The sequence below is a fragment of the Anolis carolinensis genome, unplaced genomic scaffold, assembly GCF_035594765.1.
Source record: "Anolis carolinensis isolate JA03-04 unplaced genomic scaffold, rAnoCar3.1.pri scaffold_14, whole genome shotgun sequence".
Classification (NCBI taxonomy): Eukaryota; Metazoa; Chordata; class Lepidosauria; order Squamata; family Dactyloidae; genus Anolis; species Anolis carolinensis.
This window is the reverse complement of record NW_026943825.1, coordinates 4,292,302-4,304,801: the sequence shown is the minus strand read 5'-3', so window position 1 is coordinate 4,304,801 and position 12,500 is coordinate 4,292,302. Positions and strand designations below refer to the sequence as shown.

The following is a 12,500-nucleotide window of genomic DNA, read 5'->3' as shown; positions in this document are numbered from 1 at the left end:
AAGCTTCCGTTTCGTAATTCAGGGGTGTTTCCATTCCCTTTGCATGAGAGTTTCAAGGGGTTAAACTGGCACAATGTGAGTTATAGTTCACCCACAACCTTATGCACTTGGTACATTATAGAAATGACTTCTAATTAACCGGGCAACGGCAGGTATCCAAGCTAGTACCTAATATAAAATTATATATATATATATCTATATATATAAAAGGCTTTTGGCATCACGGCAACTCACAAAACAACAAAACCCAACACCCACCAAACTCTAAAATTGGCAACACAATCCATCATCCCTGCCTCCAGTAAGATACAACACAATCACACAAAAAATACAATCACAACACCCAAAAAAAGGCCAAAACCCACAACAGGCAATGTGCCATGCTTTCTATATTTTGTAATATATCTATATATATAAAAGAGTGATGGCATCACGGCGACCCACAAAACAACAAAACTACAGGCCCCCCAACCTCGAAATTTGACAACACAACCCATCATCCACGCCTCTAGATTGATACAACAAAAAGAAAAGAAAAATAAAGTCCTAATTAGAGAGAGAGGAATAATTGCTTTTACCCAATTGCTGCCAGTTAGAAGGCTAAGCTCCTCCAACTTGGTCTCCTAGCAACCCAATAAAAAATAATAAAAAACACTAAACATTAATACAATAAAATACTATAATAACAGAAAATAACTAAAAATAATACAAGGAAATAATAAAATATAATAAATAAAAATATAAATTACAATAAAATTAATTAAAAAATGCAAATAAAGTCAAATCAAAATTACACAACCATTTTTAACCAATACCACCACCACTTTGCCACAGCAACGCGTGGCCGGGCACAGCTAGTGCATATATATATACACTTATATACCCGGCTTATACTCGGGTGAAGGTCCTGGTTGGCTTATATTCGAGCCGGACTATACTCGAGTATATATGGTACATTTATTATGTTTCTCTATTATTACTGGTATTATTACATTTATTATTTTACTCTATTTATAATTATTATTGCATTTATTATTTTACTCCATTATCATTGTTACATTTATTATTTTATTCTATTATTATTGGTATTATTACATTTATTATTTTGCTCTATTTATTATCATTATTACATTTATTATTTTACTCTATTATTATTGGTATATTACATTTATTTTACTCTATTTATAATTATCATTACATTTATTATTTTACTCTATTATAATTATTACATTTATTATGTTGCTCTATTTATTATCATTATTACATGTATTATTTTACTGTATTATTATTGGTATTATTACATTTATTATTTTACTCTATTTATTATCATCATTACATTTATTATTTTACTCTATTAATATTGTTACTATTACCGTATATAAGCCTAGTTTTTCAGCCCTTTTTTAGAACTGAAAAAAAACCTCCTCGGCTTACACTCGGGTGAGGGTCCTGGTGGGCTTCTATTCAAGTATATGTGGTATATTTATTATTTTTCTCTATAATTATTGGTATTGTTACGTTTATTATTTTTCTTTATTAATTATTATTATTATTATTATTATATTTATTATTTTACTCCATTATTGTTGTTACTTTTACATTTATTTTACTCTATTTTTATTAATATTAATACACTTATTTTACTCTATTTTTATTACTATGAATACATCTATTATTTTACTCTATTTATTATTACATTTATTATTTTACTGCACTTATTATTATTATTATTATTGTTACAGTAGAGTCTCACTTATCCAACATAAACGGGCCGGCAGAACGTTGGATAAGCGAATATGTTGGATAATAAGGAGGGATTAAGGAAAAGCTTATTAAATTAGGTTATGATTTGACAAATCAAGCACTAATACATCATGTTATACAACAGATTTGACAGAAAAAGTAGTTCAATACGCAGTAATATTATGTTGTAATTACTGTATTTACGAATTTAGCACCAAAATATCACGATGTATTGAAAACATTGACTACAAAAATGCCTTGGATAATCCAGAACGTTGGATAAGCGAGTGTTGGATAAGTGAGATTCTACTGTATTACATTTATTATTTCACTCTATTATTATTAAGCACATTTACATTGAAGAAGATGAAAATAATGATTTAATCAGAGTTGAACAGTCATATCTTAAATTACAATTTGTTGTAAAGATTCAAAAACATTTAAACTACTGTAATTTTATTGGAATCTCGGCTTATACTGGAGTCAATGTTTTCCCAGTTTTTTTTTGTGGTAGAATTAGGTGCCTCGGCTTATACTCGAGTATATACAGGTAATAATAATAATAATAATAATAATACTTCATTTGTACACTGCCCTATCTATCTCCCCATGAGGACTCAGGCCGGCTTCCAACATAATAACAGGCAAACATTCAATCTCTATAAATAAAAGAGTGATGGAATCCTGGCGACCGACAAAACAACAAAACTAAACACCCACAACCTTGAAAATTGACAGCACAACCCCTCATCCACGCCTCTAGGTTGATACAACAAAAAGAAAAGAAAAATAAAGTCCTAATTAGAAGGAGAGGAATAATTGTTTTTATCCAATTGCTGCCAGTGAGAAGGCTAAGCTCCACCCACTTGGTCTCCTAGCAACCCACTCAGCCCAGCGGACAGGCAAAGTTAGGCCTCACTTAGGCCTCTTCCACACTGCCTATAAAATACAGACACCACCAGACAATGCCACAGCAACGCGTGGCCGGGCACAGCTAGTATATATATAAAAGAGTGATGGCATCAGGGCAGCGGACAAAACAACAAAACTACAGGCCCCCCAACCTCAAAATTTGACAACACAACCCATCATCCACGCCTCTAGGTTGATACAACAAAAAGAAAAGAAAAACAAATCCTAACTACAGGGAGAGGAATAATAGTTTTTAGCCAATTGCTGCCAGTTAGAAGGCTAAGCTCCTCCAACTTGGTCTCCTAGCAACCTACTCAGCCCAGGGGACAGGCACAGTTAGGCCTCACTTAGGCCTCTTCCAAAGATTATCAGATTTGAACTGGATTATATGGTAATGTAGACTCAAGGCCCTTCCACACAGCTATATAACCCATTTAGAATCTTATATCGTCTGCTTTGAACTGGATTATCTTGACTCCACGCTGCCATATAATCCACTTCAGTGTGCATACTAAACATAAAGACAACCACACAACAGACATTCAATACCACCACTACCTCAACAATTTCTCACCAACACCACCAGACAACGACACAGCAATGCGTGGCCGGGCACAGCTAGTATATATATATGATAAAACATATAATAATACAATATATAATATTAATATAATATTTAATGTGTGTGTGTATATATATATATATATATATATATATATATATATATACACACACAAATGTAATGTAATAGGACTAATTAGAACTGAGTTAACAACAAAACCACTGGGCCAAATCACACCAAATTTGGCCACAAAACTAATCACTATCCAAGGAGTGACTATAAAACAAAAACAAACAAAAACACCACACCCGTATGTAGAAAGCGGCCTGGCTTTTAAGCTGCAAGACTATTCAGTGCAATTCAAGCTGACCAAATAAGGATTTACCTTGGTAGAAGTCAGCCAGGCTTTGAAGCAGCAATACTACTCTGTACTATTGAAGCTGACCGACTAAAGATTCTCCAGGGTAGCAAGCAGCCAGGCTTTGAAGCAGCGAGGCTATTCATTGCAATTCTACCAGCCCAAAAAACCCAAAAAGCCTTCCAAGCAGCAAGCCTATTCCATTGCATTCCAGCTCACCAAACAAGGATTCCCATAATAAGGAAACGGACAGGCTTTGAGGCTGCAAGGCTATTCACTGCTATTCCACCAGGCCAATAAAGGATTCCTATACGCCACAGCAATGCGTAGCCGGGCACAGCTAATGTGTATATATATATATATATATATGTGTGTGATAAAATATATACCGTAATAATATATAATATTAATATAATATATAATATAATATAACTAGCTGTGCCCGGCCACGCGTTGCTGTGGCAAAGTGGTGGTGGTATTGGTTAAAAGTTGTTGTGGAATTTTTATTTGACGTTATTTGTATTTTTTAATTAATTTTATTGTAACTTATCTTTTTTATTTATTATATTTTATTATTTTGTTGTATTATTTTTAGTAATTTTGTTATAGTATTTTATTGTATTAATTTTTTAGTGTTTTTATTATTTTTTATTGTATTATTTGTATTTATTTTATTTTTTATTCTTTTATTAACACTGGGCTGAGTGGGTTGCTAGGAGACCAAGTGGGCAGAGCTTAGCCTTCTAAGTGGCAGCAATTGGATAAAAGCAATTATTCCTCTCTCTCTAATTCGGACTTTATTTTTCTTTGCTTTTTGTTGTATCAACCTAGAGGCGTGGGTGATGGGTTGTGTTGTCAAATTTTGAGGTTGGGGGGCCTGTAGTTTTGTTGTTTTGTGGGTTGCCGTGATGCCATCACTCTTTTATATATATAGATATAATATAATAATATATAGATATAAATATAGAAGAAGAAAAGGAAATAATAATAATAATAATAATAATAATAATAATAATAATTATTATTATTATTATTATTATTATCATTATTACTAGCTGTGCCCGGCCATGCGTTGCTGTGGTGTTGTCTGGTGGTGTTGGTGAGAACTTGTTGAGGCTGGATGGCCATCTGTCAGGAGTGCTTGGATTGTGTCATCCTGCATGGTAGAAGGAAGTTGATTTGGATGTTCCCTCCAAACCTTAGGATTGTATGATGATGTTGTTATTATTAGTATTAGTATTAGTATTGAGAGCCTGGGTGGCCATCTGTCGGGAGTGCTTGGATTGTGTCCTGCATGGCAGAATTGGGTTGGACTGTATGGCCTTTAGGGCTGTCTCTTAACTGTCTGATGCTATGATTTGATGTATATTATTATTGTGCAGATATTGGATGGGCATCTGTCAGGAGTGGTTGGATTGTGTTCTCCTGCATGGTAGAAGGAAGTTGAACTGGATGACCCTTAGGGGTATCTGCTAACCTTAGGATTGTATGATGATGATGATGATGATGATGATGATGATGATTATTATTATTGAGAGGCTGGGTGGGCGGAGTAGGTTGCTAGGAGACCAAGTGGGCGGAGCTTAGCCTTCTAACTGGCAGCAATTGGATAAAAACAATTCTTCCTCTCCCTCTAATTAGGACTTTCTTTTTCTTTTCTTTTTGTTGTATGAACCTAGAGGCATGGATGAGGGGTTGTGCTGGCAAGTTTAGTGTTTCTGGGATGTGTAGCTTTGTTGTTTTGTCCTAGGTCGAAATTTCATTACCCTTTTATATATATAGACTAGCTGTGCCCGGCCACGCGTTGCTGTGGCGAAGTCTGGTGGTGTTGGTCAGTCTACATTAGGTTGTATTGATGCTGTGACCTCCACCTTCTTTATACTCACATTAGTCGTAGTATTTGAAGTCTGTTACCTTCTTCAATTTTTGTGTTGATTGATAATTGCTTGAGATCCCTGTTGTCTTTGGTTTGTTGTTAGTTGTAATGTCTGATTCTGCTGAGTGCGGTTTATATTTTTATTGTGGTACAATAGTCCTTTTTTTGTTTTGCCTGTGTAGGTGTTTATTATTATTGTTGTTGTTGTTGTGGTCATGAAGGTTGGATAAGTTAGATGCTACTGTATTGTTTTTTGGAGGCCCAGTGTAGCACTGACTGGCCTCTCAGCCTCAGTGCCTGGCTGTTTCTTGCCTGTGCTGGTGTTGATTCTTATTGTTGTTGTTGTTATTGTTATTATTGTAATTGTTTTTTTGGAGGCCAAGTGTGAATGTAGGGATTGGGGAGGTGGATGAGTTGTGTTGTCAAATTTGGTATTTGTTATAGTCACAATGCGTTGTTGTGAGTTTTGTGGGTCTGGATTGTGGTTTTGTGGTGTAGTTGTGTTGTTACAACTGGGAGAAAAGGCTTTTGTGTTGTGTTGTCAAGTTTTGTATTTCTGGGGCGTTTAGTTGTGTTGTTATAGTCACGATGCATTGTTGTGAGTTTTGTGGGTCCGGATTGTGGTTTTGTGGTGTGGTTGTGTTGTTACAACCGGGAGGCAAGGCTTTTACGTTGTGTTGTCAAGTTTTATATTTCTGGGGTGTTTAGTTGTGTGCCAAGTTTCGTATTTCTGGGGCGTTTAGTTGTGTTGTTATAGTCACGATGCGTTGTTGTGAGTTTTATGGGTCCGGATTGTGGTTTTGTGGTGTGGTTGTGTTGTTACAACCTGGAGGGAAGGCTTTTGCGTTGTGTTGCCAAGTTTCGTATTTCTGGGGCGTTTAGTTGTGTTGTTATAGTCACAATGCGTTGTTGTGAGTTTTGTGGGTCCTGTGTGGTTTTGTGGTGTGGTTGTGTTGTTACAACTGGGAGGCAAGGCTTTTGCATTGTGTTGCCAAGTTTCGTATTTCTGGGGCGTTTAGTTGTGTTGTTATAGTCACAATGCGTTGTTGTGAGTTTTGTGGGTCCTGTGTGGTTTTGTGGTGTGGTTGTGTTGTTACAACTGGGAGGCAAGGCTTTTGCATTGTGTTGCCAAGTTTCGTATTTCTGGGGCGTTTAGTTGTGTTGTTATCGCATGATGCGTTGTTGTGAGTTTTGTGGGTCCGGATTGTGGTTTTGTGGTGTGGTTGTGTTGTTGTAACCGGGAGGCAAGCCTTTTGCATTGTGTTGCCAAATTTCGTATTTCTGGGATGTGTAGTTTTGTTGTTATAGTCACTGCGCAAACAACTTTATCATTTTATATATATAGATTAATGGAGTGTATCCCAGACCAGTCTTTTGTTCTCACCAACTTGCGGCCTGTCTGTCCCACCGCGTGACACTTACGTGGCCTTCCCTTCGCGGAGGAACACGCAGGAGAGCGTGAGCTGGAGCGTGGCCGCCACCACCTTCACCGAACGTGGTTTCAGCTTCAGCTTCAGCTCCACCTGCGTCGGGGTCGGGCTGGCAAAGCGCTTGAGGTTCACGTCCGCCGAAGCCAGGACCTTCCGATGACCCTTCGATTCCTGCCGGGAGTCGGTGGAGAATGAGCCGAGAGTGTGATGCAGCAGCAACAAAGCCCAACGCCATTCCGCTTTGGCCAGACCTGACCCGGAGTGACCCTACTGTGCCCAGCGGAGAAGGGCGACCAACCTGGTCAAAAGCCTGGAAACTATATATCCTTACGAGGATATAATAATATAATAATGATAGAATTAATATATAATAATCTTAATTATATAGTAATTGATATATAATCATTAATACAGTATTTAATGTAATCTATATATATAAAAGAGTGATGGCATCACGGCAGCGGACAAAACAACAAAAGTAAACACCCCACAACCTCAAAAATTGACAGCACAACCCCTCATCCATGCCTCTAGGTTGATAACAACAAAAAGAAAGGAATAATTGTTTTTATCCAATTGCTGCCAGTTAGAAGGCTAAGCTCCGCTCACTTGGTCTCCTAGCAACCCACTCAACCCAGGGGACCCTTTACTTTAACAACCACCAATTCCTCAATACGTTATTTCCCATACCACCATACTTCGCCACAGCAATGCGTGGCCGGGCACAGCTAGTATAATTATATAATCATTATATAATGAAAAATAACTACTATTAAAATTATTATGTAATCATTTCATAATAAAATAATATATATAACTATAAAATAATATAATTACAGTAGAGTCTCACTAATCCAAGCCTCGCTTATCCAAGCCTCTGGATAATCCGAGCCATTTTTATAGTCAATGTTTTCAATATATCGTGATATTTTGGTGCTAAATTCGTAAATACAGTAATTACAACATAACATTACTGCGCATTGAACTACTTTTTCTGTCAAATTTGTTGTATAACATGACGTTTTGATGCTTAACTTGTAAAATCATAACCTAATTTGATGTTTAATAGGCTTTTCGTTAATCCCTCCTTATTATCCAAGATATTCGCTTATCCAAGCTTCTGCCGGCCCGTTTAGCTTGGATAAGTGAGACTCTACTGTATTAAGATTGTATGTAAAAAATAATATAATCATTAAGATATTAATATAATCCTTATCATTATCCCTATAGATATATATCATAAAAAATAATAACTACTACTATGTACTATTATTATATAATCATTTATAATAAAATAATATAATTATTATATATACAGTAGAGTCTCGCTTATCCAACGTAAACGGGCCGGCAGAACGTTGGATAAGCGAATATGATGGATAATAAGGAGAGATTAAGGAAAAGCCTATTAAACATCAAATTAAGTTATGATTTTACAAATTAAGCACCAAAACATCATGTTAAACAACAAATTTGACAGAAAAAGTAATTCAATACACAGTAATTATATGTAGTAATTACTGTATTTATGAATTTAGCACCAAAATATCATGATGTATTGAAAACATTGACTACAAAAATGCGTTGGATAATCCAGAACATTGGATAAGCGAGTGTTGGATAAGTGAGATTCCCCTGTATTATTATTATATAATCATTTATAATAAAATAATATAATTATTATATATAATGATTATATATTATTATTATTATACTAATAATATATAATAATTATATTATTTTACAATTTATATAATTATTATTATATATAATAATTAAAATAATATAATAATTGATATATAATCATTATATAATAAAAATAATAACTACTATTATTATTATTATATAATCATTTTATAATAAAATAATGTAATTATTATATATAATAATAATTATTATTATGTGTAATAATTAAAATAATATAATAATTGATATATAATCATTAATATAGTATTTAATGTAATCATTGATATACAGGTAATATAATTTTATAATCATTATATAATAAAAAATATCTATTTTTATTATTATATAATCTTTTCATAATAAAATAATATAATATATATAATTATATAATAATATAATTATTAAGATTGTATGTAAAAATAATATAATCGTTAAGATATTAATACAATCATTATTATTATCCCTATAGATATATACTAACAGATGATCTCCAACCTGCCTCGAGTCAAGAGGAGAGGCAGGTAAGAAATAAATTATTATTATTATTATTATTATTATTATTATTATTATTATTAATTATATAATTATTAAGATTGTACATAAAAATAATATAAACATTAAGATATTATTATTATTATTATTATTATTATTATTATTATTATCCCTATAGATATATACTAACAGACGGTCTCCATCCTGCCTCGAGTCAAGAGGAGAGGCAGGTAAGAAATAAATTATTATTATTATTATTATTATTAATTATATAATTATTAAGATTGTACATAAAAATAATATAAACATTAAGATATTAATATTATTATTATTATTATCCCTATAGATATATACTAACAGACGGTCTCCATCCTGCCTCGAGTCAAGAGGAGAGGCAGGTAAGAAATAAATTATTATTATTATTATTATTATTATTATTATTATTATTATTAATTATATAATTATTAAGATTGTACATAAAAATAATATAAACATTAAGATATTAATATTATTATTATTATTATCCCTATAGATATATACTAACAGACGGTCTCCATCCTGCCTCGAGTCAAGAGGAGAGGCAAGTAAGAAATAAATTATTATTATTATTATTATTATTATTATTATTAATTATATAATTATTAAGATTGTACATAAAAATAATATAAACATTAAGATATTAATATTATTATTATTATTATTATTATTATCCCTATAGATATATACTAACAGACGGTCTCCATCCTGCCCCGAGTCAAGAGGAGAGGCAGGTAAGAAATAAATTATTATTAATTATTAATTATTTAATTATTAAGATTGTATGTAAAAATAATATAATCGTTAAGATATTAATATAAACATGATTATTATCCCTATAGGTATATACTAACAGACGGTCTCCAACCTGCCTCGAGTCAAGAGGAGAGGCAGGTAAGAAATAAATTATTATTAATTATTAATTATTAAATTATTAAGATTGTATGTAAAAATAATATAATCGTTAAGATATTAATATTATTATTATTATTATTATTCCTATAGATATATACTAACAGACGGTCTCCATCCTGCCTCGAGTCAAGAGGAGAGGCAGGTAAGAAATAAATTATTATTATTATTATTAATTATATAATTATTAAGATTGTACATAAAAATAATATAAACATTAAGATATTAATATTATTATTATTATCCCTATAGATATACACTAACAGACAGTCTCCATCCTGCCTCAAGTCAAGAGGAGAGGCAGGTAAGAAATAAATTATTATTAATTATTAATTATTTAATTATTAAGATTGTATGTAAAAATAATATAATCGTTAAGATATTAATATAAACATGATTATTATCCCTATAGGTATATACTAACAGACGGTCTCCAACCTGCCTCGAGTCAAGAGGAGAGGCAGGTAAGAAATAAATTATTATTAATTATTAATTATTAAATTATTAAGATTGTATGTAAAAATAATATAATCGTTAAGATATTAATATTATTATTATTATTATTATTCCTATAGATATATACTAACAGACGGTCTCCATCCTGCCTCGAGTCAAGAGGAGAGGCAGGTAAGAAATAAATTATTATTATTATTATTAATTATATAATTATTAAGATTGTACATAAAAATAATATAAACATTAAGATATTAATATTATTATTATTATCCCTATAGATATACACTAACAGACAGTCTCCATCCTGCCTCAAGTCAAGAGGAGAGGCAGGTAAGAAATAAATTATTACTATTATTATTATTATTATTATTATTATTATTATTATTAACATACATTTTCAATCACGAAGGTCCACTCCTTGTCTTCATACTCCTCGACATGAGGGTCCTGAAGGAAATGGAAACAAGAGATAACAATACTCAAGAGAAATCCGTTGGAATCTCTGTCTGTGGAGGATTTTATGCAGAGGCTGGATGGCCTTCTGTCAGGAGGGCTTTGATGGTGTCTTCCCAAGTAGCAGAATGGGACTGGACTGGGAGATAGGGACTCTGCATCTATTGATCTGCGCATTAATACCCGATAAAGCGTCACCATGATGTCCACGTTTTCGGGGACCATCCACACCACGGTCCCCCGGTATGGGTTCTTGATCCCTGGTTGCCAGCCATGTGCCTAAAAGGAGACGAAAATCAACACAAAAATAACATACGTAATTTATTTAATAATACTATATATAGCAATGAGCCTGAGACAGGGCTGAGCATCTACATCTCTCCTGAGAGGCCTTTTAGGACTAAAGGGCGGGGCTAGGGAAGGGGGCGGAGCCTCTTACCAAGAGCCTGAGACAGGGCTGAGCATCTACATCTCTCCTGAGAGGCCTTTTAGGACTAAAGGGCGGGGCTAGGGGTGGGGGCGGGGCCTCCTTCCAAGAGCCTGAGACAGGGCTGAGCCTCTATATTTCTCCTGAGAGGCCTTTTAGGACTAAGGGGCGGGGCTAGGGAAGGGGGCGGGGCCTCTTACCAAGAGCCCGAGACAGGGCTGAGCATCTACATCTCTCCTGAGAGGCCTTTTAGGACTAAGGGGCGGGGCTAGGGAAGGGGGCGGGGCCTCTTACCAAGAGCCCGAGACAGGGCTGAGCATCTACATCTCTCCTGAGAGGCCTTTTAGGACTAAGGGGCGGGGCTAGGGAAGGGGGCGGGGCCTCTTACCAAGAGCCCGAGACAGGGCTGAGCATCTACATCTCTCCTGAGAGGCCTTTTAGGACTAAGGGGCGGGGCTAGGGAAGGGGGCGGGGCCTCTTACCAAGAGCCTGAGACAGGGCTGAGCATCTACATCTCTCCTGAGAGGCCTTTTAGGACTAAAGGGCGGGGCTAGGGAAGGGGGCGGGGCCTCTTACCAAGAGCCTGAGACAGGGCTGAGCATCTACATCTCTCCTGAGAGGCCTTTTAGGACTAAAGGGCGGGGCTAGGGAAGGGGGCGGGGCCTCTTCCCAAGAGCCTGAGACAGGGCTGAGCATCTACATCTCTCCTGAGAGGCCTTTTAGGACTAAAGGGCGGGGCTAGAGGCAGGGGCGGGGCCTCTTCCCAAGAGCGCGAGATAGGGCTAAGCCTCTATACCTCTCCTAAGGCACTTGTTAGAACACGGGGGCAGGGTATAGAGATTCAGGCTCCGCCCCCTCTTCTAGCCCCGCCCCCTGTGTCCAGGACAGGGATAGATGCTCAGCCCTGACTCAGAGCTCGTAACTCCGCCCATCCCAGTCCCGGCCGCCCATTTGTGGCCCCGCCCACCTCCCCTCCCAGCCCTACATCTTGGACTAGGCTTAGCCCCGCCCTCTTGAGCAGGAGCCACGCCCACCTCTCTAAGCCACGCCCCCCATTTCCCGGGGGTGCTGAGTCCTATTTTTTCTGGAATATAGTAAATATATAGTATATATAGTAAAGCAAGCTAATTTTTTTGCCCACCTTTGAGCAGATTCGG

The 12,500-nt window shown here is 35.3% G+C and overlaps 1 protein-coding gene across 3 annotated transcripts in view; it reads right to left on the bottom strand.

The window, feature by feature from the left end:
* The window catches only part of ehbp1l1 (EH domain binding protein 1 like 1), a 74,953-nt gene that overhangs the window by 46,834 nt on the left and 15,619 nt on the right, over positions 1–12,500 (bottom strand). For all 3 annotated transcript variants that reach the window (XM_062964818.1, XM_062964819.1, XM_062964820.1), the window contains exons 2-4: positions 12,485–12,500; positions 10,857–11,195; positions 6,874–7,052 (exon numbers count right to left, since the gene is read on the bottom strand). The exon at positions 12,485–12,500 is cut by the window's right edge and continues 42 nt beyond it. In XM_062964818.1, coding sequence (XP_062820888.1) covers positions 6,874–7,052; positions 10,857–11,195; positions 12,485–12,500 — 534 coding nt within the window. The remainder of the gene's footprint in view (positions 1–6,873; positions 7,053–10,856; positions 11,196–12,484) is intronic.